Genomic DNA, 19,985 nt, shown 5'->3' with positions numbered 1-19,985 from the left:
TTTTTACCAACATTGTCAATTGTGATGGTAGATTTGGAGATAAATACACCTGCCTCCACACCTAGACTGAGACCAATTCAGTTCACAGCGTATGAAGCCTGCGCAGGTAACAACATTCAGTCTCTACCCAGCTAAGCCAGATTCAAGCCATTTATGCCTGAACCATTCACAGCACCATTTTTAGGCAATTACATAAACCTGAGTTTACAGAGCAACCCAGCGAATGGGAGATAGATAAGGCTTCACTGGCTCTCTGGTTGGACTCTGCAATACTAGTCAAATATTTAGAGAAACCCAAACAAGGATTACTTACAGGGCAGTAGCCTTCTGTTTACCCAAGTATTAAATACAGTCAGTTTGGATTTTAGCTTTTACCAAGCCAGTCTGTACTACAGAGATCTGTAGTGTCTGGGGAGCTGGTTACAACGAAGTTGAAATATATAGCGGTTACCCACTTAAGTCCCATCTACGCTGTTAAGCAACACTGTCAAAACGATCACGTCTTGACAGTCATGTTGTAAGTACGCACAGACAAGTTCTGAACAGTTAAGAGTTTCTGTGGAGCCACAGTGTGTCTCACAATGTCAAAAACACTTTGGTATGACAATCCATTCCCTTCCCATCCTCTACCTGGAAGGGTCAGATACACATGTGTTCATCTTGAAGAAGGAAAGGTCAAGTTACTTCAGTTCCTTGATATTATGGGTGGGGGAGGAAATCTCCCTGTGTCATTTTTTGTGGCAGATACTGAAAAAGGAATGTTGCCCAATAATTAAAGCCGGGGATAGGAAGTCAGCTATCTCTGCCACTGACTCCTTACCTTGTCACTTCCCCTCTCTCCACCTCAATTTCCCCATCTGTCAAATGAGTATGTCAACACTTACCCACCGGAAAGGGATGTTAGTTGGTAAAGCACTTTAAGGGACTAAAGATATGCAAGTTATTAGTAATTAGGATTTTCCATTAAACAAGCTGATTTTTTTAAAAAAAAAAAATGCTATCAACTAAAGGGAATATGTTCAAATTAAAGAACTAGAATGTTGCAGAAACTGATGAAACCCCCTAGTGATTTTACTGTCATAGCTTTATTGATTCCGACATTGAGGGGGCGGGAAAAGTAAACCTGATCAAAGCTCTGACTCTGCTCGCATTGTACGTTTCTGGGTAGAGTTAATTTGAGAATAAGGAGCCCAGGTTTTCTCCTGCAAGATTCTCTCACCTATCCCCCTGATCCCATTACCCAGGATTCATAATGTTAATGAAAGCATTAACTGGGATGGCGTAGATCAAGAGCCAGTTGCACTAGGTAAGAGAACTCTAGAAAATGAGAAGCAGTGATGCTTCCCGATTAGCACCAGGCACGCCCCATTCCCTTCAATGGGTTTAAACTGCTCACTGCACTGTGTAACAACTCACGGAGACACACTCTTTATGGATGACTTGCCCCAATGCTGCAGCGCAGAACCTTGGAAAGACAAGGGTTTAAACAAGGCAACAGATTCTCCCTGTGATTCAAAGGAGTTGCCTTATCCATTAGAGAGCACACGTGCACAATCCTGTCTGAAATTAATCAGTAGGCTATGCCTCCACATCTGCCTTAGAAATGCCCCAGGGAAGGAGAGGGGCTGACTGGATTCCCTCTGTTTTGATCCTGTCCTGGCACAAAAGTGGACTGGATGACCCCACAGGTCTAATGTTTCTGTCCGAGGAGGGGCAGGGCAGCAGCAATGGCCCATGGTCAGGACACAGGGACAAAGGCTTTCATTCATGTCTGATTTTTATCTTTGGCGTCCTTGATACCAGACTAGTACCAGCAGCTCTGCCAGGCACCGCATACAGCTGGGACCCCACATGGGCTGCATACAGCTGTGCTTGGGATCAGAAAAAGTCAAGAGAGTTTCCACTGGTACATTCCCACTCCCAGGGAAGGAGTCTATGGAAACAGGAGCAATAGACAATGTTCTAGCTAGCCAGTGGAGTGCATTAAGACTAGCGATCCACTCCTGGTTTCACTCCTGTAACAGATTCCTGGCCACAATCATCCTCATCACCTCGTTGGTACCTGCAGCAGGACAAAAAACACAGAGACAGAGACACTCATCAGTTAAGTGAAGGCCCAATCCTGCTTCCATTGAAGTCAAATGCAAAAAACCTGCTCTGTTAAACCCACAACAGAGCAGTATGCAATCAGCAGAGCAGTTATTCCATGTCTCCATCCAGCCTGTGATCAGGGCAAAACCTGGTGGGATCTGTAGCCTACTCTACAGAAGAGATTCCTTTCAAGCATGAAAGGAGTTCTGGGTATTAGTGGGTGTAGAGGAGAAGGTAAGACATAGATGCCTGGAAAAAGACAGCTCATTAAGGGGGCACTAAGCGCTCCTTGCTCCCATTGATATTAAAAGGGATTTTAGGGCACGGAGCACCTAGCAGAACTTGGCCCCTATTGAAGGCCAGTCTCTCTGCTTTACCTACTGCTACATATGCATCATATCAGAGAGCAGAAAGGAGCATAGCAGGGGATGGCCAGGACCACACCCCTTCCCGATAGTCTAATTCTAGGTGAATGGAGTTCGAAGAATAGCAGTAATAACGATTAAGAGGGAAGATTAAAAATAAAAATCTTGGCTCTGCTAAGGGGGATATTACCACAATTCTCTCTACAAGGATCCAAAGGTGGAACAGCACGCAGAGCGAGAGGAATTGTTCAGGGTTCAACAATGGGTGTTAATAGGAGTAACAGGATGAAATTAAACAAAGACACCTTTAGTGTGAACATCAGGAGACCTTTTCCTCTGGTGAGAACCATTAAACCATCAATAATTTTCCCAGGGAGGTAGTGAGAGCTCCTTCAACTGAGTCATGTGGAGCAAGAGTGGACAAGACACTAAAAAATAGACTGCAGGGAGCAATCCTGCACATGGAGTCTCTTCTGTCTTCTACTGGGTTGGAAATACTTACAGGGCTACACAAATCTGCTATAGCCCAATGAACTCAGATCCCCTGTATGGGTTTTGCTGTCAGATAAGAGACCTAAAGCACAAAATGAAAGAAGTGGAATTTGCAACTATAATCCAAGTCCCTGTTCTCCACTGGAACATACGGCCAAGGCCACAGCCAGTTGTCAGTTTTGTTGGCAATATCCCAGGTTACCTTCCAAGATCTGGTGGACTCTGATGTCTCTCATGAACTGCTGCACAGCATAGTCCTTCAGGTAGCCATAGCCCCCATGCATCTGTAGGGCCTGGTTGCAGATCTGAGGAGAAGAGAACGTTGGTGGGTCAGGCACAGAGTGATGAAGTGACTTGCCCAGGGTCACACAGCAAGTCAGTGGCAGAGCTAGGACTAGAGCCCAGGAATCTGGACTAAGTCTGTGCTCTAACCACCAAACCACATTCCCAAAGTCTGTGCTCTAACCACCAAACCACATTCCCAAGCAGAAACGGAACCCAGGAGTCCTAAATTCCAGTCTCTTCTGCTCTAACCACTATATGCCATGGTGCTTGTTGCCATATTTCACAGACGGTGCCATTTAAAACCAATGGTATCATCTTAAAAGGAATGCTGCAGTGCACAAGCATTTTAATTCCCCTCAACCAAGGCGGTTTCTACTGCATTTCTAACTGAGTCTAGGTCCAAAATTAAAATGCAAGACCACCATCTAGTGGCCAGCTAGGATAATTCCAGGATAAAAGCCCTCTATTTAAAGATGGTACCAAGCCTAACTATAATTAATCCTGTGTGTGAGATACACCACACTGGCAGTATACATCCAGGGAGCTAATGACAGGATGTAGCGGTAATTCCAAAATATAACTAATCCAAGACAATTCATAGCTCAGAAGTTTTTCTTTTAATTAAATGGTATTCTGTAATTGCACTAGAGTATCCCCCTCGCTCCCAATGACACATGCTAACCAGGAATTAAGACCAAGTAATGGACACCCTGGTAATGCTCTACTCACAAGTCTGCCTGAGCCCCCAGGCTCCTAGAAGCAGCAGAAGGCATTATAGCATATGAAGAATACCCAGGGAGAAGGATCGTGCCCTGCAGAGGGACTGAGATCCCTGCCTACACACAGGCCAGGATTCTGGACCACGAAAGGGGCCCCAAGACTAGGTTTATAGCCCACCAAACGTGTTCAGGGCTGGAACCCTGCAGACGGAAGAGACTTCCTGAAATCCCAAGCAGCGTCAGCCACTACAAGGAGACTCTGAACGTCTCTGATTACGACACCCCCTGGCAGAGACTTGGAAAACCTACTGTGAAGCACTCATCAGTGGCAAAGAGTTTGGCCATGGCGCACAGGGCAATGGCGTCCTCCCGCTCCTCCTGCAGCGCCTGCGCCGCATTCCGTACCATGAGCCTTGCCGCCACCAGGCGCGTTGCCATCTCAGCCAGTCTGAACCGGAGGTACTGCCGGGAAGGAAATAGACAGCACATGAGGGGCCAGGTTAAGCCAGAGGCTCAGTGGGTCCTTGCCCTGAAACACCGCCCCCTACCCATCCTCCTCAGGTGCGGCCTTGCACTAGTACCACCTCCTGCCCCCTCAACTGGGGCCCTGTTCTGAATCCCACACCCCACCCTTTTCCCCCCTCAGGCACTGTCCCCCAAACATCCCTCAGGTGCTCCCCCGTGCTGCCCCCACCACCCCCATCCCGCTCAGGCAGGGCCCCCATCTTTGTATTTCCTCTTTAGGGAAACTTTCTAGAAAGGACTTCCCTTCACATGAAGCTCAGGCCTCTCTGATTCTCTGTGCCAGGGCCTCCCCCAACTCCCCAGTTTCTCTCTCTCAGCCTCTGTATTTTTCTCCAGCTCCTTCCAAGCGTCTGCCTCTCTTCTATCATAAGGCCAACAAATAATTATCATGAACTATTTCCTGCATGAGGAGAGAAAACCCCCATCACCTATTGCCACCCAAACCTCTCCCAGCAGGAGATGCTATAAAAGAGGGTGCGAGTACATTAGCACTGGGACAAGCTACTGCAGTCCCAGCTTCTCCCAGAAGAACGCGTGTAAGGCAGGCTGTGTGAGCTCTGGCTGCTTGTTTATGCAATAGCCAGAGTGGTGCAGTGGAGGAAGAGCAGAGCTTGTCGACAGAAAAGTCACCTGGTTACTGGCCAAGGGTTCCCCAAACTGCTTGCGGATGGTGAGATGGTCCTGGGTCAGGAGGACAGAGGCATGAGCAGCTCCTAGAGAACAAGAAGCTGGCGGGGGAAGCCAAGGGCACAGAGTGAATATTACATGACAGCCACCACACTAGACTAACAGTGAGGAGACCACAGCCCCTTCCCTTCCCCTTGCTCTTAGCTGCTAGGCTTACCAATATTGATCCTCCCTCCATTCAGGCCCTTCATGGCGATGCCGAAGCCCTGCCCCTCTGCGCCAAGCCGGTTGGCCACAGGAACAGCACAGTCCTCGAAGATCACGGCCCGAGTCGGCTGGGAGTTCCAGCCCACCTGGGAAAGACAGGAGTATCTCACAGACTGTCTGGAGGGCTGGGCACATCCAGCTCTCTGCTGGAGAAATAACAGGTCTATCACTTCTCTCCCCCCCTCCACTGCCAGGCTTGTGAAGCAGAGCACCTCTGTAACGCAGACTCTGTGACACAGAGTGTGGTTTCCCTCAGATTCTGCAGTGAAGAGGTGTCTATTCAGATACTCCTCCAGCCTTTCTGAACTAAAGGTTTACACATGCACTGCCCCTTTCAGGTGGATTTTGACAGTAACTTTCAGGACAGTTTAGGTGGCTCAGTTTTAGTTCGCTGGATTTGTACCTCCTGACACCTGGATCACGAGTTTAGTGATCTCCAAAGCTCTGTAGTCCACATGCAAAGCACCATGCAGCCTGGGAGTCTCTGCTCAGGAGAGACCCCATTACTAGCTTAGCCAAGGGGTCAGGAGTGAGCTTCAGCAAAGTTGCTGGTGAGGGTTGAGGGCCAGGTGCATGTGAAGCTTACACAGGGGCTGTCTGCACCATACATAACCCCAGTTGGTTTGAGGAGCCCTTAAACTTCACGAGCAACTCCATCCACTAGAAATTGAAATGCAAATGCCTACAGGAAAAGTGCAGATCCAGTGAATCTGCATCTGGTGCTGGCTTGACGGACCTGGAGATTAAAGCCGTCCACCTATCCACACAGCAGATACAGCATGAGCAGTGGCAGGGCAAGGTTTCCCCACACTCTGCACCTCAATACTGCCCCGAGTCAGGACACTGGATTATCTGGGGCTATGGTGCAGTGAGGAAGCAGGATAGCAGACTAGAATGGTCCAGCTGTCTCACCCAGTACAGGGCTGGATAGGCCTGCGCTCTGATCAGACATGGGATCGCCAGTGTTCTACTCCAGTTTGGCCCTGCCTCTGTCGTGTTCCACCCACCCACCCACAACAACCTTGATGATGTGTGGGTCTCTCACCTTCCTCTCTTTTTTGCCAAAGCTGAGCCCTGGAGTTCCTTTCTCCAGCACCAGGCAGGAGATGCCCTTGGGGCCAGACCCTCCTGTGCGACACATGACCACGTACACATCTGTGTCGCCACCGCCACTGATGAAGGCCTGGCAAGGGGCACAGGAAATGAGACAGAATTAGCACGCAGGGAGCCCACACCCAGAGTCTGGGAAGCAGGAAAGAATTTCCACTGGACACCATGTGCTGAAAGGGAGTTAGGTGTCTTGTGTGGTGATCCAAAGGCAGAGAGAAGCCGAGAGGAGGGCGAGGGGATCGGAATGCTGGGGGAGGGCAGGGGGGAGGAGAGATAAGGAGACAGAGAAGCAAGGGGGGGCTGGAGAGATTGGTTTATGGGGTGAAATCACAAGCTGAACAGGTGTAGCCTGGCAAATTGGGGTTGGAGGGACAGAAGGAGGCAGGATAACCACCCCCAATTACTGGTCGTTAGGGTGCAGAAATTCCAGGGAGAGGAGTCATTCAGGATGCTCTGAGGGGGTAGAGCTAGGAGTAGCGGGAAGAAGTTCAGCATCAGGCAGGGCTTCCCAACAGTGTGATTTACTGGGCTGGGAACAGCGTCTCCAAGGGAAGAGGCAGATGCCCCAGCACCAAGGGACATGTAAGAACAGAACTGAACAAAGCCCTAGAGAATACACTGCGGGGAACGATCCTGCCCTGGGAGAAGCAACTGGAGATGATGTGAAATAATGGGATATTTCCAGTTCCACAAGCCAAGAGGAAGAGGCGGAGATGAGAGGGTGAGTGGGGGAGACAGAGAGAGATGGCAATGACCCTCTCACACATGCAGGGTGCTCAGGGGGTTTTAAGGCGAGAAAAGCTGGTACCTTGGAACCATTAAGGACGTAGGTGTCGCCTTTCCTCTTGGCTGAGGTTATCAGGGAAGCTGCATCACTTCCACTTCCTGTTAGTGGGGAAGGAAAGGAGCCAATGAGATGGCAAGGCTGCCTCTCTCCTCCAGAGATTGTGTGTTTACTTGGTTTGATGAGGAGTCAGATTCAGGGCCAAATGCATCCCTGGAACCAGAGAGTATAACTCCTACTAACCTCAATGGGGGCTGTACCCCTTTGCCCCCAAGCTATATTTATCCTCTAGAGCCAAGCAATCCGGAGCAGGACGGTCAACCACATCATCATGGGCTGAGGAACAGGTCTCTTCCAGCTCATGTGGGATCCTGACTGCCCATGGCTTTAAACTAGAGATATCAGATCTGCATGTATTTATTAAAGTGCCCTGGACAGAGATTCACCCTCTTACCACAGTATTTATCCATTTTGTTTAACCAGCCTTGAAAACGAGAGCTTCAGGTCAGTCAAAGTGGGTCTAGTTTTGTTGCATATTCTGCAAATCCGTGTGTATCCCGCCACATCCGACCAAGGCACCCTTCTGTACCTTCAGCTCCTCACTTCTCTCAGTGAATCACAGCACTTCTCCCAGTCCTTCCCACCACTGCTGAATGCTAAAGGGAGAAGACTGTCAGCATCATGAGATGTGCCCCATTGAGGTACCTGCCCTTGCTACACTGATACCCTAAAGCACAAGCCACATGGAGGTCTGGATAGCTCAGAGCAACAGGAGATGGAGTTTCACTTCCAGTTCCTTGGAACATTTGAGAATGAGAGTGACTGTTACAACATTGCTGGGACTCAGGACCGGAAGGGGATGGAATTATTTGTACATGAAGCTCACCCGGCTCGGTCAGGCAGTAAGAGGCTAACTTCTCCATGCTACAGAGGGATGGGCAAAACTTGTGTCTCTGTTCCTCGCTTCCAAAGGTGTCAATCATCCAAGCACACATGCTGCACCAGGAGAGAAGGGATGGGGTTAAAATGCATGCATACAAGCACAGGCCTAGGAAGAAGGATGATCACAGAATGCTCATGCCACTGGTTTGGAGGTTTTCAGCCTCTTCCAGAGCTAATCTAACCTAGCCTAGGAGACAGATGCTGTCCCCCCCTGAAACTGAACAAAGCAACTACATGCCACAGGGACTGGCTCAGGGTCTTAAACTTCATAAAGCTTCTTGGAATCAGCGTACAGGGCTGAGAGTCAGGAGAGCTGCATTCTATTCTCTACTCTGCCACTGACTCAGTGTGAGACCTTGGACAAGTCACTGCCTCTTTGTGTGCCTTAGCATCTGTAAAAAGGGTCTGGAGATAATTATATTAGTATTAATATTGCAGTAGTGCCTAGGAGTCCTAATCATGGACCAGAACTCCACTGTGCGAGGCACTATACAAATGAAACAAAAAATGATCTTTGCTCCGAAGAGTTTACAATTCATTTTCCTTTCTAAAGCATTTAGAGTTCTTCAAAATTGTTACAATAATACTACCGAGAGGGTGGTGTAAATATTATTTCCGTGCCCTACAAGGAAAAGGCTGACTTTTATTATGTATAATGGGACCCTGATCTTGACTGGGATATTGCCACACTAAATAAATCAGATTAGAGCTGGGGTAACCAAGGCACTGAGCATTTAAGGGATTTGCCCATGGCTATATAGTAAGTCAATGACAGAGCTAGGAACAGAACCCAAAAGTTCCCAGCTCCAGCCCTCTGCTCAAATCACTAGGCTAAAATTATTTCCTTGTGAATAGGAATGATTCCTTCCAGTGTCCGAGGGACTGCAGCCTGATTGCTAAGAGTAACCAGCCATGCCCCATATGCCCACTAATGGTCCCTACATTACATCCTTACACGATGAAATTCAATACAGACAAGTGAAAAGTACTACACGTAGGAAGGAAAAATCAAATTCACAATTACAAAACGAGGACTAACTGCCTCGTTGGTAGTTCTGCTGAAAAGGATCTGGGGGTTATAGTGGATCACAAATCGAATATGAGTAACCATGTGATACAGTTTGCAAGAAGGCTAATAATATCATTCTGGGCTATATTAACAGGAATACTGTATGTAGGGCATGGGAAGTAACTGTCCAACACTGGTGAGGCTGAGCTGGAGTACTGTGTCCAGTTCTGGTGCCAGACTTTAGGAAAGACGTGGACAAATTGGAAAGAATACAGAGGAGAGCAAAAAAAATGATAAAAAGGTTTAGAAAATCTGATCTATGAGTAAAGGCTAAAAAATCTGGGCAAGTTTAGTCTTGAGAAAAGAAGGCTGAGGGGGAAGCTGATAGGAGTTTTCGAATATGTTAAGGGCTGTTACAAAGAGGACTGTGATTAATTGTTCTCCATATCCACTGAAGGTAGGTCAAGAAGTCTGGGCCTATTCTGTAGCAAAGGAGACTTAGGTTAGATATTAGGAAAAAAATTCCAACCGTAAGGGTAGTTAAGCTTTGGAATAGGTTTCCAAGGGAGGTCATGGAATCCCCATCATTGGAGGTTTTTAAGAACAGCTTAAATAAACACCTGTCAGGGATGGACTAGGTTTCCTTGATCCTGCCCCAGCACAGGGAGCTGGACTTGATGACCTCTGGAGGTCCATCCTAACCCTACATTTCAATGATTCTGTAATGAATGGCACGCCCGAAAGCTGAAAGATGACAGGATTCAGAGTCCCAGTGTTCATAGTAAGAGTGTTATTCAGCCAGACTGACCACAGATGCTTAGCCAGTTGCCCCCCACTCACTTATGGATGCTCAAGTAGGCAGTGGTGCTGGTACATCCTGTCGACAAAGCCTCAAAGATGATGGAGGTATCAAGACGTGACAGTCCCGAGCCACCTACATCTGGTTTCACATAGATCCCGCCGAACCCCAGCTGGGCTGCCTTCCGCACTGTCTCCACGGGGAATATTTCCTATCGGAGGCACACAAGTTAAAAAGACATTGCAAGAGATCAAGAGCAAGACCAGCTTCAGGTGAAGATGAGCCATGAAGTCCAGTTCTGAACTTCCACAAAGTTTAAGTGGGTAGGTAGGCAGCTAGATAGATCAGGGAGCAAGTGCAGGTTTTCTGACTTCTCCCTCCGGCCTGCTGCAGGCCTGCCTGCTGCATCAGCATCCCTAAAGGAAATCTTTCCACTGTCACAATCACAGCACTGAACAAGCGGGGAGGACACCACTACCTGCAGGGCTGGGGCAAGGGGGATGCTGCGGGGAAAAAAAGAGAAGAAAAGAAATGACTAGCCCTTTAATGCAGGCAAGAGGAGCTCCTGAGGAAGGAGAGGGTGTTGGGTGAAGTATCCCTTTTGTGGGCTGGCAGCTGGCCTGTGCTCTCACCTTTTCATCCCATTCTGCCATGTGAGGGGCCATCTCCTTGGCAGCAAAGTCAAAGGCGACCTTTTGGAACTCCTTCTGCTCCTCGGTCAGGCCCGTGGATGCTGGAAGAAGAGTGGATGCTTTCAGAGGATGGGGAAGGAGGCTGCAAACCTCCTTACCTCTTTAATACCCAAGACCAATTTGAAACATTGTAGTAATTATTGTTCACAGTCCAATATCACTTAGCCCTATTATCTACACTGACCCACTGTGGCATTACAAGCATCGGCCGTGCCTCCCAATGAATCAGTGCAGAATGAATGCCTCTGCATGCTGCTACGAGGCAGTGGTCTAGCAGAGGGGCTGTCTTCTGGTGAAACAAAACCAAGGTCCTGATCTCTTGTGGTCACTGAACATGAACTGCAAAACACAACTAAAATGGGGGGGGAGGGCTTTATTGGTGTTTTTTTATGCATAAAGGTAGCCTTGATATTCTACAGGGTTGTTTTTGTTGTTGTTGTTGTTTGCCTGAGTATTTCCTCTCCCTCTCCATTAGAATGATCACTTTTTGATTTCTTTGCTTTTCTGGAGAACTCACTGGAGAGCTGGGTTGAGGCTTCACAACAGGGCAAAACTTACTGCAACCAACTCCAGCTTCCATGTAAAAACCTTGTCTGCAAAGGAGAGGTAGGGGGGATGAACCCATGTAGTTACACTAGTATGAGCTCTAAGCATAGATGTGCTTCATCATTGCAATTTACACCAGTAATTTACTAGGGAAAGTCACACATATGCAAGCCTGTGACCTTAGATCCTGTACTGGTGTAACTGTGACATAAGTACATCCCTGGGGAGAAGGCAATATGGAGTCGCACACAGGTTAGAGCTCTTTGTTTTTGTCAGAGTTAAACAAAACCCAATCACGCAAAGCAAACCCAAAGAATTTCAAATAGAGTCAGACCCATTCCCCCTTCCCACTCAGTTACAGCTAGGAAAGCTACAGCCCAGGTTTCAAAATCCTGCAATGGAACTATTAACTCCCCAGGTCCTTCAGAGGATCCTCTAGCAAAAATTGGGAGGACAAGAATTGATATTCCTCATTTTAAAATATTCTATTGTAACCACATTCAGAGACACCCCCCCCCCCCGCTGTGCTGGGTGCTGTACAAACATGCAGAAAGAGTCTGTGCCCTGAAGAGCTTACACTCTAATCTTTATAAGATAAAATAGAAGCAGAAAAAAATTACAATAAACTTTAGACCATCCTCCCACATCATAAAGAATCAGTAAAGGCTATAAGCAAAATATATTCCCCCTTTTATAGTCCACATTTAGAGATCCTATAGCACTTCTTGTAAACGTAGAGACAGGAATCCTCGTGCCTTGGCTAAAGGCTAACGTGCATAATTATGTTCTGCTTCATGAAATTCCCACTTCTTAGAATCATAGGGTTAGAAGGGACTGCAAAGATCATCTAGTCTAACCCTCACCTACAATTAGATTTGAAATTCTTCTTTAATGCAGGCCCTACAATGTGTCAAGGCGCTGTGCAAGTTGTTTGAACAGCACCAACACATGGGACTTTCACCACTTCCCCAGTGAAACCATTCTCCAGCTGGAAAGATCTCACTGGCCGGAAGCTTTTCCTGACATACAGCCTAAGTGTGCCCTTTCTTAAATGCATTACCCGCTTTGGACCACACTCAGCAACACCTGCTGTTCCCGAATGGACAGAGGAAGGCAGCTCAGTCGCAGCGCTGGTTTTATAGGCCCCAGCCCCTTCACCACCTCCCTTCTATGTCAGATACGCCCATCCCCATCGCCTCTGGGCGCCCCTGCTCCCACATCCTGCCCCCGCCCCGCCCCGCCCGGCCCCGCGCACTGGGGAGAGCTCGGCCCCTCTGCCCTGAACCTTACGGTCAATGCAGGAGACGATCCTCCTGCGCCCCAACCCCTGAAGCCAGCCGGGGCTCCTCCGCAGCTGGGCCCCTAACCTGCTGCAGCCTCTCCAAGCCATGCCCGCCGCCGTCCTGTGCCGGGGCGCCTGCCCTGCGCCGCACCGCGGGAGTCGTAGTCCGCCGCGGAGGGCAGCCCGCACAGGATCCCCGGCTCAGGACGGAGCGCGGGACTACAGCGCCCAGAAAGCACCGCGCTGGGAGGCCGAGGAATTGTGGGAGCTGTAGTCCCCCTTCCCCCCACCATTGCGGGATTGAGGCTCTCGCATTGGCCGCTGGGCAGGGGGCAGGTCTTAAAGGCATTGCACGTTTGCATAACTTTTATTGCCCGCCGACCTTCAGTAGGCCGAGAGGCAGGCGGGGTCCACCCCCCCCCATCCCCAGTGCAGCCAGGAGGAGCATCCCTCCCTCCCTCCGCAGAGAGAGGGGCTGCTGCCCCCGCAGCTGGTGAGGGGAGCCCTGGCGACGGTGGAGCGGGTGGCTAGAGGGGGGAGCGGGGAGAGGGGCAGGGGTATGGGGGAAGAGGGGACAAGCCCAGGGCATGGGGAGGGGAGGGGATGGAGAGGGAGCAAGGCATAGGCATGGGGGTGGGGGGGTGGGGAGGAGAAACAAGCGCTGGGCATAGGGGCAGGGGCGGGGGCGGGGGCGGGGGCGGGGAGGGAGCAAGCCCTGGACATGGGGAGGGGAGGGGATGGAGAGGGAGCGAGGCATGGGCATGGCGGGGGGGGGAGGAAAAACAAGCGCTGGGCATGGGGGCAGGGGAGAGAAGGGAGCAAACCCTGGGCATAGGGGAATGGGGGGTGGGGTGAGCCCTGGGCATGGGGATTTGGTGGGGTAGTGGGAGGAAGCCTGGGGAGCAATGACTGTTCTGCTGTGGTTACCAGCAAAGTTGCCCATTAGCTCACTAAGCAGACATCAGGTTGGTCCAACACCTACCACTGGAGGATTCAAACTTGCCACCTAAAGCTGCAAGGCTCTGTTCCATGAACCATCCAGTGCTCCCAGGATAGGACACCGGGGCTTGCACCTAGAAGGGGGAATGTTCATACCCTTTCTGCAGCAGCATAGCTGGCGCCCCGTCCGCTGCAGGGACGGGGAAGGTGGATGGGGACAAAGGGGACATTTGTCCGTCTTCCCCCCCCAAAAAAAAAACCCATCCTCAAAAGGGTCCCAGATTATTGTCAGAAATGCCAAAATATGTACAAATTTCCCCTGTTTAGCAGAGGAAGAGCAGCTGATTGAAGAGTCTTCATCCCTGATATATATATTATAAATCACAGCAAAATACTAACACAATAGCCAATTTTTACTTCTTTAAACTCTTTAAATGAATTGAATGGTTTCTTTCTCTTTTTGCTTGAATAAGTGGTAACAGCAAGTGTCCCCCCACAGGTGCTTCTACTTGCAGAAAAAGTAGTTCAAGGAAGCCAGAGATGTCTCTGCAAGGCAAAAAGAGAAGCAGAGCAACATTGGCAGGTCTGTGCAGAAGTCTTACCCCGCTCAACAGCTGTAGCTTTTTGACTGTTGGGTTGTCATATTTGGGTGTGGGTTCCAGTTTATAGTGAAAACATGGACAAATGCTCTCTGTACTTGCCTGTAAGCTGCCCACCTTTTCATAGGCAAGGATTTTGCAGATTGTATGTCTCTCTTCTACAGATGGTCTGGGGGACCCATATGGACCTGACAGGAGTTTTCCCCTCTCTATAATAAGGGATAGTGATGTTTCCTTACAGTGCAACGCTGTTGGGAGATTTAATTTGTTAATATTTGTAAAGCATTCTTAGATTGTCCACTGTAAAGGTACTCTAAGTCAAAATACTGTGTAGCACTGTTATACTTCTTGCTAGAACAGAGGAGTATTATCAAACAACTAACCAACTGTGTTAGAGGCAATGTGACTTAGTGGTTAGGGCACTGGACATTGTATTCCCACCTCTGCTACTGATTTGCTGTGCGAACTTGGGCAAGTCACTTTTTCTCTCTGTGCCTCTGTTAGCCGCTCTCTTGGCTGTATGCTATTTACGATTTTAACCATTTTCAGGCAGGGACTGTCTCTTAGCATCTAGCACAGTGAGGCCTGTACCTCTGAGGCTTTTAGGTGCTGTAGTACAGGAGATTATAAATAAAGTACACTGTGATGTACAATTTTTGTATGTTCACTTATGGGCTAATTCACAGAGTTTGGCTGCCTGCACTTAGTTTCTCATCTGTTAGTACAAAGTAGTCTGGTTGTTGCACATCATTAGGGCCAGTTTTCTGAATCAAGCTAATACACTGTGGCTTGTCTATATTTAAATGACAGTACGAGCAAAACCTTGGCAATAGCTAGACCACAGCTGTCCAACCAACAGTAAAAACTCCTTTTTTTTTTTTTATCTTCGAACACATTTCAGATGCGCTGGAAATCTTTGTAAGTGATGTCAACTGCCTAAGCTAGAGGCAGGGATCCACCAAAACTTCTTTTCTAGCCAAATGTTGTCCCGTATCAAGCCTGCTGGGATATAAATCAGGTGTTTACAGCAATTGTCAAATTAGGAAACAATGCGTTCTGATTTCTCCACTCATGTTGTGTTTTTTTTAAAGATAAAGAGAGGCCTGCTGCTAAATTTGCCAAAGGTAAGATTCAGGAGGAGGAAGAACTCATGATGCCTGCAGCTAAGGAGAGGAGTTCAAAGCCCGTGGGGAGCAGCACAGGAAAGGCTACCAAGAAGACGGCCTGCCCTAGTGCACAGGGAAGCAAGCAAGCGTACAGCCACTGGCTGATGAAATCAGAGCCGGAGAGCAGGTTTGAGAAGGGAGCGGATGTGAAAGTGAGCACTGGATCTTCCTTACTGTCACCAGCCCAGCATGTGCGCTCAGGAATGAGGAGGAATGGAAGCTGTTTTATTTCTAGCTAGAGGGCTAGTGTCTAAACTTTATGGATTCTGGGGTCACAGGATTCAGGTTTAATATCAAAATTACCTTATTTCTTTCTTTCACAATAAAGAGTCACCCTCTTCTCAAAATATCCTTCTCTTTCTGGGTGTGCGCACACACAGATTTCATTCTCTTCGAGGCCCAAAGAGATCCTGTAAAAAAGCCACACCAGGCACTGTGTGTGGAACTCAGTGTATGTACCTTGTGACCACGAATGGTTGAATTGACCCTGCTAGGATTTTTAATCCAGGACAGCAGGAAGTCTTTCTGTTTCAGACCTGGTCCTTAGACTGCCAAAGCATTGCCTCTGCAGCTTAACTTTCTTTACTTTAAACCAAGCAGGGACCAAAAGCTTTGTAACCCAGACAGTATGAGGAGAGATGCCCTAGAAACACATCAGTGTACACAGACAATAAGAAAGGTTTCTGTGCATTAAATCCAAATGACAATCCAAGTCTAACCTCCTGTTTTTACTTTGATTGGGCAGTTCGGCATTGAAGACTTAAAGGCTCAACCCAATCAGACAGCATGCTGGGATGGAGTCAGGAATTACCAGGTAAGGAGCAGTGATTGAAGGCCTGGATTGCAAATACAGCATCATTGAAATATCACTACTGAAAACAAGAAAACAAAAATTAGCTCTTTATAAATGCTAGACTGCAGGCAAAATAGATGACTTGTTCACCCTGTGTTCTTACCCTGCGTACACTAAGCCAATTGTTCCTACTTTCTGCACTTTGGCTAATTATCTATGGCTTAAAAAAAAAATCTCCCCAGACATATTCAGGCAGGCCAGTCCTCTGGAAAGTAGTCTGATTTTTCTGTCTGGTTTCAGAAAGAAATATGCAGGTTCAAAGCAAACATCAACCCTCATTTCTTTCCTCTTCAGTTTTTTCCTGCAAAGCCCCGGCTAACGTGACTCCAGCTTCTTGTCTATGTAGTTTTCTGTTTCAGCACACTAGTACAGTGGGAAATCTAAGCACAATTTTGTCTCTTTATAAACAAAACCAGCTTTGCTGCTTGTTCTGTAACTGGGAACTTTAGACTCCTGCAGTTGCTGAATGAGGATGGCAGAGCTGCTGAATTCCAATAGACATTATAGCTACTACGACCCTGGGTCTTACTTGTTTTTCTTACTTGAACTTAGAGAATAAAATATCTTGACATTTGTAGGAATGTTTGTATGAGCGGGTCTGAAGCACCAGTGTTCTCCGCACTTCCATTCTTCCTTCTTGTTTCATTAAGCAGCTAATGGGCACAGCCTTTTGAAACCTTCCTATAAGGGACACTGCAGGCCCTCCTCATGGCTTAATTACAAAGTTCAGTGATCTCTTATCTAATCATCTGACAGGCACGGAATTTCATGAGAGACATGAAAGTTGGGCAAGAAGCATTTTTCTATCACAGTAACTGCAAAGAGCCTGGGATTGCTGGAATTATCAAGGTGAGAGCCTCTTTCTAATCCTTGCAACAGTGAAATATTTCACTGCTGGTCTATTGGAAACAGCAGCACATTAGCCCTGCTCCTACCTCAACCCCAGAGAAATGCAAGAGTAGCCTAATCATTAATTGTGAAGAGCCTACAATCACTGGTTCACAGACCGGCAGAGCTGACTTCCACTTCACCCTTTCCCAATAGAAATCGAGCCAATTTATGCGATCTCACTGGTTTCATGCTGGAGTGTTTCCAGACAAGGCAATGGAGTTATGCCAGATTTACACCAGTGTCCAAATAGAATCTGCCCCACTGGGTTCCACACAGTCCTGTATGAAGATGGTCTTTCGGATTAGACTTTAAGCATCTGACCTCTGTGGGTCTACAAGATTAAGAGTACATGGGTATCCCAGTGACATGGCCCTTGCCCACCCTCTCTCCTCCACTGTGGTGCACTGGCGCGTTGTTGGTCTCAGTGTTGTTTAAAAGGCTTTGGGCAGAGAACGTAAAGAAGAATGTCATCCCCTTAGAATGGAGCTCCTATGGTCATATCCAGGGAGAAACTGGCAACTCTGCAGCAGTATTGCCCCATTACTCCTCATCAAGATCTTTTGATGGACACTTCATATCTTATGCTGCTAGGAATATACTTAGCTGGCTGATCATGAGAGGTATAGGCAGAGTGCAGGAACCCCAGTCCCTGATCGTTCCATCAGATGCCCTGCTTCAACACTCAGTGACTTTATCCCCTGAGATGTGCACTTTTGACTGCTATTAGTAAGGGTCTTGAATTCTATGCCCAGTTCTGACTGCAACCTTAGGCAAGTCCCTTAAACCCCTGACTCAGTGTACCCATATGGAAACTGCATATACCTCACCAAGCTCAGAGGGTGCCTAGATAGTATTTGTAAAGCATAGTAGTGAAGGGTGTGCTAAAGGTGTTGCTTTTGATATGCCCTTCCTCTCATTTATGGTGGGTCAGGAGGTGTCAACAACTCAAGTCTTACTCATGAGTCTCTGCTTCCCTTTTAATTTTAGATTGTGAAGGAGGCTTACCCAGACCACACTCAATTTGACAAGAAGGACCCTCACTACGATTCCTCCAGTACCAAGGAGAACCCTAAGTGGTCCATGGTAATGTATTAAGTTACACACACAGCCAGTTCTGAACACTACTGATGTGGGAGGAAGAGAGGAAGGGAGAGAATCGGATGGCCTCCCTGGTCTATCAAAGCCCCTGTTCGAACCTACACGACCTCTGTCATGAGAGGGAATTCATTCCAGTTGTTTCCCTGCTCCTTTGCTCTACCTTGGGCCCCCCATCCTGGAGGATGTGGAGATGCATATACCCTAAAATTCTTACCACCTCACTTGGAAACCCTGCTGCCAGAAAACAGAACCTCTAGCCTCTCTGTAGTGCAGAGCTCAGTGGCTGGGGATGGAAGATTACTCTGCACATCTTTAAGTCCCAAGCTGAGTCTACACTAGGCAGTGTTTATTCTTAAAGCACAAGAACACAACTGTAGGGCAGTATTCAACATCAGCCCTATGTCCCTAATAAACGTCTTGTCCCCCAACAAGGATATGGACTCCTTCCTCTGATGCAGTGGCTCTCAACCTTTCCAGAATACTGTACCCCTTTCGGGAGTCTAATTTGTCTTTCCTACCCTCAAGTTTCACCTCACTTAACTACTTGCTTACAAAAATCAGACCTAAAAATACAAAAGCGTCACAACACATCGACTGAAATTGCTGACTCTCATTTTCACCATAGTAAAAAATAAATCAACTGGAATATAAATATTGTACTTACAGTTCAGTGTATAGCATAGAGAGCAGTATACGCAAGTCAGTGTATGACATTTTAGTTTGTACTGACTTCACTAGTGCATTTTATGTTGCCTGTTGTAAAACTAGGCAAGTATCTAGATGAGTTGCTGTACCCCCTGGAAGACCTCTGCCTACCCCTAGTGGAGAACCACTGCTCTAACGTCAATAGTTCTTGTCCATTTCTAGCAACTGTGTTCCCTCATTGCCCATGTCTCCCCACTCACCAGGTGGACGTCCAATTTGTGCGGATGACTAAGCGCTTCATCCCCCTGTCCGAGCTGAAGGCTCACTACCAGGCGCACAGAGCTTCGGGAGGCCCGCTGAAGGACATGACGCTGTTCACCAGGCAGAGGCTCTCTGTCCAACCCCTGACAGACGGTAAGAACCTTCCCCCTACTAGGGGTGTCTTGACAAGATTCCTGCTAAGGAGAAACCCTTGCTTAGGACACTAGTGTATTCCTCTTCTTACTCCCTTTTCCTGCCCCTTCACCCAGAGGAATTTGAATTCGTCTTGAGCCTTGAAGAGAAACCAAGTTAGACAGACTGCAGCAACGGGGCCCATTGAGGCTGAAAATGCCCCCCGGTCCAGCCAGAACCCTTCCTTCCAAATTTATATTCTTAAACCCAGCCCCAGGGAAGACTCTGCGAGCGGACCAAAAGGAGGTGTATATATTCACTGTTATTTTGGTGCACTGTGCTTATGTTTAAATAAAGCTTTTTTAAAGTTAGTGAGACCGACTTGATTTTTCAGGGATGGAGAAGGGTTTGCAGCTCCTCTTTACCTCAGAGAGGACCAAAAAAAGAGCTTGCCTTCTTGATTCCCTTTACGACAAGCGGTGCCGAGACACACAAGGCTCCTTCCACTCCTCGGTGCAAACCCTGCCGTGGAGCAGAGAGACAGAGATCTCTCAAGAGCAAGGATACCACATTCAGCAAAGCAGCCTGCAGGGAGAGCGCAAGACCTGATGTCAAGTTTTTAATACTGTCGCCTGTAGGACCGAATGATGTGGGCTGTGGTTGAATCCTTGTGCTGAGCTAGTGTTCACAGCCAAGTTCGCTTCCTGAGCTTGCTCTAGGTCCTGGTAAAAGGAGAAAAAAACCCACCCACTGGAATGGAGTAGCCATAGAAGTCACCCATCAGCACGACTCCGGGTGCACTTAACATGGCTTAAAGGGGGGCCAGTTAGCTTTCCCCAGTAAGAAGCACGGCTGCGCCATGCCCT

At 48.0% G+C, this 19,985-nt stretch overlaps 2 protein-coding genes across 3 annotated transcripts; one reads left to right on the top strand and one right to left on the bottom strand.

Annotated features, from left to right (window-relative positions):
- Positions 1 to 1,759: 1,759 nt before the first annotated feature.
- On the bottom strand, positions 1,760 to 12,861 carry ACAD8 (acyl-CoA dehydrogenase family member 8). 2 transcript variants are annotated; one of them, XM_037882113.2, is made up of 11 exons: positions 12,621 to 12,861; positions 10,648 to 10,748; positions 10,057 to 10,226; positions 8,152 to 8,261; positions 7,290 to 7,366; positions 6,417 to 6,554; positions 5,322 to 5,457; positions 5,108 to 5,205; positions 4,262 to 4,414; positions 3,151 to 3,253; positions 1,760 to 2,062 (listed from the first exon to the last, which is right to left on the bottom strand). In XM_037882113.2, exons 1-11 carry the CDS (start codon positions 12,826 to 12,828, stop codon positions 2,010 to 2,012), a joined length of 1,347 nt encoding a protein of 448 aa, XP_037738041.2. In that variant the 5' UTR covers positions 12,829 to 12,861; the 3' UTR covers positions 1,760 to 2,009. The 2 variants fall into 2 exon arrangements, with proteins under 2 accessions (XP_037738041.2, XP_037738039.1); XM_037882111.2 differs by having other exon boundaries at positions 12,544 to 12,851.
- Positions 12,832 to 19,490, top strand: THYN1 (thymocyte nuclear protein 1). The gene is made up of 8 exons (XM_037882115.2): positions 12,832 to 13,028; positions 13,974 to 14,057; positions 15,165 to 15,391; positions 15,985 to 16,053; positions 16,849 to 16,941; positions 17,971 to 18,066; positions 18,990 to 19,140; positions 19,257 to 19,490. Exons 2-8 carry the CDS (start codon positions 14,015 to 14,017, stop codon positions 19,298 to 19,300), a joined length of 723 nt encoding a protein of 240 aa, XP_037738043.1. The 5' UTR covers positions 12,832 to 13,028; positions 13,974 to 14,014; the 3' UTR covers positions 19,301 to 19,490.
- The last annotated feature ends 495 nt before the right edge of the window (positions 19,491 to 19,985 follow it).

This window comes from Chelonia mydas, chromosome 22, assembly GCF_015237465.2.
Source record: "Chelonia mydas isolate rCheMyd1 chromosome 22, rCheMyd1.pri.v2, whole genome shotgun sequence".
Classification (NCBI taxonomy): Eukaryota; Metazoa; Chordata; order Testudines; family Cheloniidae; genus Chelonia; species Chelonia mydas.
The sequence above is the reverse complement of the archived record's forward strand: the minus strand, read 5'-3'. Positions and strand labels throughout refer to the sequence as shown.

Excerpts from the sequence above, each read along its gene's own strand:
- ACAD8 (XM_037882113.2), bottom strand. The coding sequence starts at position 12,828 with ATGGTGGGGGGAAGGGGGACTACAGCTCCCACAATTCCTCGGCCTCCC. Across the intron at positions 5,458-6,416 it reads TTGGCAAAAAAGAGAGGAAG|GTGGGCTGGAACTCCCAGCC; the intron begins GTGAGAGACCCA and ends TGTCTTTCCCAG. Across the intron at positions 3,254-4,261 it reads CCACTGATGAGTGCTTCACA|ATCTGCAACCAGGCCCTACA; the intron begins GTAGGTTTTCCA and ends TCTTCTCCTCAG.
- THYN1 (XM_037882115.2), top strand. The coding sequence starts at position 14,015 with ATGTCTCTGCAAGGCAAAAAGAGAAGCAGAGCAACATTGGCAG. Across the intron at positions 16,942-17,970 it reads GGATTGCTGGAATTATCAAG|ATTGTGAAGGAGGCTTACCC; the intron begins GTGAGAGCCTCT and ends TTTTAATTTTAG. Across the intron at positions 18,067-18,989 it reads AGAACCCTAAGTGGTCCATG|GTGGACGTCCAATTTGTGCG; the intron begins GTAATGTATTAA and ends CCCACTCACCAG.